General features: G+C 39.2%; 1 protein-coding gene across 1 annotated transcript in view; it reads left to right on the plus strand.

Moving 5' to 3' along the window:
* LOC145410445 (solute carrier family 75 member 1-like) overlaps positions 1-3,047 on the plus strand; it is a 28,095-nt gene extending 25,048 nt beyond the window's left edge. Inside the window, exons 9-10 of the mRNA XM_080280598.1 lie at positions 1,325-1,462; positions 2,754-3,047. Coding sequence (XP_080136724.1) covers positions 1,325-1,462; positions 2,754-2,839 — 224 coding nt within the window. The 3' untranslated portion in view covers positions 2,840-3,047. The remainder of the gene's footprint in view (positions 1-1,324; positions 1,463-2,753) is intronic.
* The last annotated feature ends 2,953 nt before the right edge of the window (positions 3,048-6,000 follow it).

A 6,000-nucleotide genomic window follows, 5' to 3' on the forward strand; every position in this document is an offset into this window, starting at 1 on the left:
TGTTGTGTAAAAAAAAAAAAAAGGGAAAAAAAAAAACTATAGGCTGGAATTAACACAGGAAACCCTAACCTTGTGTTGTTACAATACTGAAATTTAGTCTTTCCAGTGGCCACTGTTTGTAGTGCAAACACCTGTGTAGTTCATATAACTCAGGAGGTAGATGATGGATGTGGACCTTACCTCTAATCTGATTCATGTTTCAGAGAACAAAGTGTAGATGCAGAATCCTTAAACCATGTAAACATGATTAGAATTAGGATTATGAGGGCATTATATTTTACCCTGTATTTATAAAATCTTGGCAAAGTATGTATCATCTAGGAATTAATGTTCTCTGCGTTGCCTTGGAATGGTATAATTTTTCTGTTTTATTTAATACTATCATCATCATCATCATCCAGACCTCCTTTCCCACCCTAGGGCAGGGTGAGGAGTAGCAATGTCCAGACAGCTCAAATTTGCTCCATCCAATGGGCCACACTTCCAGTCACTCATCATTCAAGCCCCTGGAATCCTGGGTCTATCAGATACGCCAGAAACATTCACCGCGTTCTGTAGCTTCACATAAACATGTCCTGTAGAGTCAATCCGGATGCTGCCACGTTAAAAAGAGGTGCCAAATCTCTAATCATGCACTTCTCCTCACAACACTCATCCAGCCAGCTTGATCTCTTGTCAGTTCCTTAGCCCACCGACATCCAAACCTTTTTTCCTCATCCACTCATCCACCATATCTTTCCACCTCCTTGGCCTACCTCACCTCCTTCCTCCTTCAAATTCGGTCAGATATACATTTTTCATCACTCTGTTGTTATCCATTGTCTCCACATGACCATACCATCTCAGTACACTCATTGATTCTGGTGTCCACCGACTTCCTCACTCCACATCATTCACAAATCACATTATTTCATATCCTGTCCATCCTCTGTACTCCACATAATTTACTCAGCAGTCCCATCTCCACTGCTCTTACTCTTGACTTTTCATTTTCATGCTGCGCCATAGTCTCACATCCATATGTTAAAGTTTACACTAACACTCCTTCATGTAAGCCTTGTGCAGCTGCAATACTCAAGCCTCTGTTTCTTATCAAGACCTTCATTGCACCAACTACTTTTCTTCTTTTATACCACCAGACAGTATTATGCATTTTAAAGAGAACACTCAAACTGAAGGGGTTGGGAACAATCTCCATTATCATCATCAGTATGCTGCCTAAAGCTGCTCAACTGAAGGGACTACTGCATTGTGCTGTATTTGTAGTATAGCATGCCATATAACATTAATGAAAGTGTTGTAATAAAAGGTATCTTTCCCTTAGGTTCATCGCTAATGGTGCCATGCCTGACAGCACTGGCATCATGCCATGGTGCGGTATCACAGAAAGGGACACTGCTGGGCACATGGCGCTCACTTGGTGCACTGGCCAGGGCAGTTGGGCCAGTTGTCACATCAGTTGGTCAGTATCATTCACAGTTGTTTTACCGTTATGCTCTTTATATGGTGTAGACTATAGCGTTTGACCCTCAAGTCCCTGCATGTTGAAAAGAATACAGTACCATGAGATTGGCACCATTTTTATCCATGTACTTTTGTCACTCTTGGTGCCCTGTGCTGCATAGTGTATCCACTGTGATAGTTTAGGAAATTGAACTGATATTCTTTGCTGAAAAGCAAACTAGTAGATGACTGGCTGCTATCAACCCTAGGAGGTACACTCATTAGCATAAAGTGTGTCTGCATGCTTGGAATGTAGCCATAAGATCATGACTGTTAGGCAGGAAACTCAGGCACAAGTAAATAGTCAATCCAAGCAGAGATTCATACCATCCATCCATCATCCAATCCTGTGTTGCCCCACAAGGTGCATAGGAGCCCGAGGCTAGGCAAGTTGGTCCTGACATTTAAGATGAGAGTGAACTCACTGAGATTCATACATTATTGTAAATCTTGTTACACATCTCTGATTTCTCTTCTCCCAGCAGTTTTCTGTAACTTTATCATTATCTAATCCTGTGTTCCCCCATGAGCAGCATAGGAGCCCCGGGCTAGGCAAGTTGGTCCTGAATTTGAAGACGATGTGACCAGCTTCACTCATCCTTGAGTGGCATTACGTGAGCAATAAACCCCAACCTCCCCTTGGATAGAAACCTGCACAGGCTTAATCCGATTAGAGCCCCATAATTGCCCACTAAATCACCATGCACCATAATTTGGTTATATGGTTACCACCCAGCATAGTACAGTAAATGGTTTCCTGGTGTACAGGGTGTAGTCACCCACAGACAAAAGAAGAGGAAAGAATAAAGGAAAGAAAGTCAAAGGGGAAAGTGTAAAGGCACCTGTAGGCAGAAGGAAGAGGAAAGAATGAAGTAAGTAAAGACAGAAGAGGGAGGAAGGAAGAGAGGAAAGGGCAGTCACCCTAGGGCAGCACTACATTGAGTGAGTGGATGGTGAGCGCCCCCCCATCTACGAAATTAGCTGGTTTGGGTACTTGGTTTAGTACCTAGTCTTTAGAAAACATCATCTGTACCATGTCCAAGCTCAGTATGGAGGGTTCTTCAAGAGGAAACATGGCATTATTTGATCTGATTTAATTCTTAAAGTTTGTTGACAGTAATTGCTTTTCTACTACCAGGAACAAGTCTGTAATTAAGCAGTAAGAACCATGTGAGCATGGAAAACTGACTTTGGTAAATAATGATACCTTAAGAAATTTGATAGTAATCAAATATAATGTGTTGTTACAGCATTCTGGTGGCTGGGAGCAGAGTGGTGCTACCTGGTGGGTGGTTTGTCCATGCTGGTGCCTCTGGTCATGCTACAATCTTACTGAGCTGGTGCCAGTCTCACATCAAAAAGTGCAGGTAATGTCACACCTCAGGACTACTCATCATAACATTACACAGCCACAGGGTTTATCACACATAAAAAAAAAAAAAAGGAATAATCCACCGAGCTATACCTTTTTAGATCATATAGCCATGCTAGGGTGACGGGAGAACACTACCCCTCCCAGCACTACAGCCACCAGGTTATCACACATGAGACCTAGACCAGAATGATGCACGTGATTAAAGATACAGTTGCGCACACTAGTGCTTCGCCATTTTGTCACACATTTATGAAATGCTTACATAGCATTGTGAGAAATTTGTTGGAGTCTTAGAATTGTAACATAGGATTTCAAAGGTCTTGGTGTACTCTTTTATTATTATAATGAAGTGAATCACCCTGCCCTTGGGTGGGAATGGAGGTCTGGATGATGATGTGGATGATGAAGTGAATCAGTATTTATGTCCACAGCTGTACTTCACACCGCAGAGCCAACAAACCACTATAGAATTCTCATACAATGCCATATTCCAGAGAGCCTTCGTGTAGACAGTGGTAAGCAGGTGGAGCTTCAAAAGCAAGATAAAAATGTTAACCTTTCCAGTTACTTCTGTTTTATTTTTTAATTAATTATTGGGGTATTGTTAATTCTGTATATTTCAGAGTAAATTATTCAGTTTAGGAAAGACTTCACATTGGGAGGGAAGAGTTGAGATATAGCTTTCAGTAACATTTTCATTAGCAGAGTTCTTCCCTAAGTTTAATGTAATTGTCAGTAAGTAGCAAGTAGAAGGTGGAAAATTATGTTACCAGACTGGAGACGTTAACAAGAACATTAGTCTTTACATGCCATTTTATTACACACACACACAGAGCAAAGGTACTGTATCTTAAATGAGTGGGTCAGGTGAAGGTTATCAGTTGTCAGAGTCATCTACAGAGTATTTTTTTTTAATAGTAATGTAGCTTTAGTACAATTTTTTTTTTCTGTAACCCCTGCAGTATGAGGATTTTTCCCCAGTACTAAAAACGGTTTGGTGAAATCAGAAATAAAAATGGAGTTCATCATATAGGAGTTAAGCTTTGTATATTTCTTTAGCAAGTATATACAGTAATAATTCTGTGGTATAAATTTTGTAACTGAAGATCCCACTCTTTCCCCTTCCAATTTGTTCCCTTTTCCCTCTTCTCCCCTGTATATTGCTAGTTTGATTCACCATTTCATGAGACTGCAGTCCTCTGTTTCTGCTTTAGTAATGAAAATGGCATCAGTATGAGAAGAGTATTTGTGATAAACTTAAATGGCATACAGTATTTTAAAGGTTTACTGTGTGTTGTACTCTACTTAATACATTATGATAAAAATACCTGAAATTGTAGTTAAGTTTGTATATTTTGAAGTTTTTGAACATTATAGTTACAGAATTCTCAAAAGTCAGCTATGCAGATATTTTAACCTCTGCAATGTGATGACACATTTTTTTATTATGTTCTTGCTCCCCCCCCCCCCCCCCCCACCCCAGCTTAGAGAGAGAAAATCAGGTTTTGAAGGGGTTAATGGAAACTGTTCCTAACATTGTCAGTATGATTAGTTTATTCCTAGTTGGTAAAATTGTCTGGAGGTAAGAATAAAGAGTGTGTCATCAGATTGAAAGGGTTAAAACTAAGGTAAAAACGAAAGCAATAATGGGTATCCCCCAAGCAAACAAAAGCTGGGCCAGTAATATCACTTTCCACTGACCTCTTGATTTCACTCTGGATTCACCTTTGCTGCCACCCTATTTTGGAGACTCACCTTTTGACTGAATGGGTTTTTAGGGGTGGAAGGGATGGGGGTCATAAATTATTGCTTTTGAATGAACATTTAGGGACAAAAATTTACCTAGTATTTCACCTCATCTGTTCTTCATGGTCCTCTTTTGGCTAATATAAGCTGAGAGAGGTTTGGTAACTGTTTTTGTCCATAGATGATCCTTGTTGATATGATGCATCAGGGAGGGAAGTGGCGAACATGCCCGAGGTTTGAAGTAGACACAGTGAAATAACAGGCAAATTTTTTTCCATGATTGAACATTAGTACAATCATTGAATTGTTAGTAGGGTTACTGCATTTAGATGTGTTGCCTTTGATCTGTACTTTAGATTACAGTGCTAGCTGGAAAAGGTAATGTATTTTTCCATTATTTTTCCTACATTGACAGTGTTATTTAACTTTGGGAAGGCATCAGATAGTGAGGGAATTACTGAAGGGTAAATGTAACCCCTTCTTTTCAAAAAGTCTGTCCAAAGTTAAATAAAAATGTTGGGAGGTAGCAAGAATAGGCCAAAAAATTGTTGGATTCAGGGGAGTAAATATTCACTTTTACCATCAATTGTATCTTTCGTAGGATTTACCAATCAAATAATCCAAAGCTGAAACTACACTCAACCCCTTCAGTATAAGGATATTTTTTTGTAATTTGTCCTCACTATTACTAGGCAGTTTCATTCAGTTTAGAAGAGCCTTTTATTAGAGGCGTTAATTAATATTATATCGATCCCGTTCATTTACCCAGGAAGAAAAAAAAAATTCATACCTAAGTGGAATAAAATCATCCAGAGATAGTAAAGGGAAAAAAAAAAGTGAACACTACATCATTGCATTGAAAGGGTTAAAATCACAGGAAACTACATATATACTCCCCTAAGCTTATGTTTAAGATTGCTTCTGTATTTACTTTTGTCGTCACTTGCACAGATACTAAACTTTTCATGATCAAATCAGACTGAATATTAAAGTGACAGAATAAGAAAAAGAAAATGATCAAGTACTGGAGTTACTTATTATGGAGGTTCATTGTAAAAACTGATACAGTAAAAGTCCTCTCATTTGGCATCTGGTCTTACGGTATTTCCGGTCTTTTGGCAGTTTTCATAAATGGTCCCATTACGAAAGTTCTCTGCATTCCGGCACATATGCTGAGCCAATCGGCCAATTTGGCGCTGTTGGTGCAAGATCTAGCATTTTTCATTATAATTTAGCGCCAGTAAATATTAGATTTTCTTCCATCTTTAGTGCATTTTGTAGTCCAGTTTAACACAAAAGTTTGAATAGTTCATCTATAGCTTAGCGCTTTAGAAGATTTCTGCTCGCCAACCCTTCATGCATCGTCAGCCATCATG

The sequence above is a fragment of the Coenobita brevimanus genome, chromosome 85, assembly GCF_032717465.1.
Source record: "Coenobita brevimanus isolate Jiangsu-jjx chromosome 85, ASM3271746v2, whole genome shotgun sequence".
NCBI lineage: Eukaryota > Metazoa > Arthropoda > Malacostraca > Decapoda > Coenobitidae > Coenobita > Coenobita brevimanus.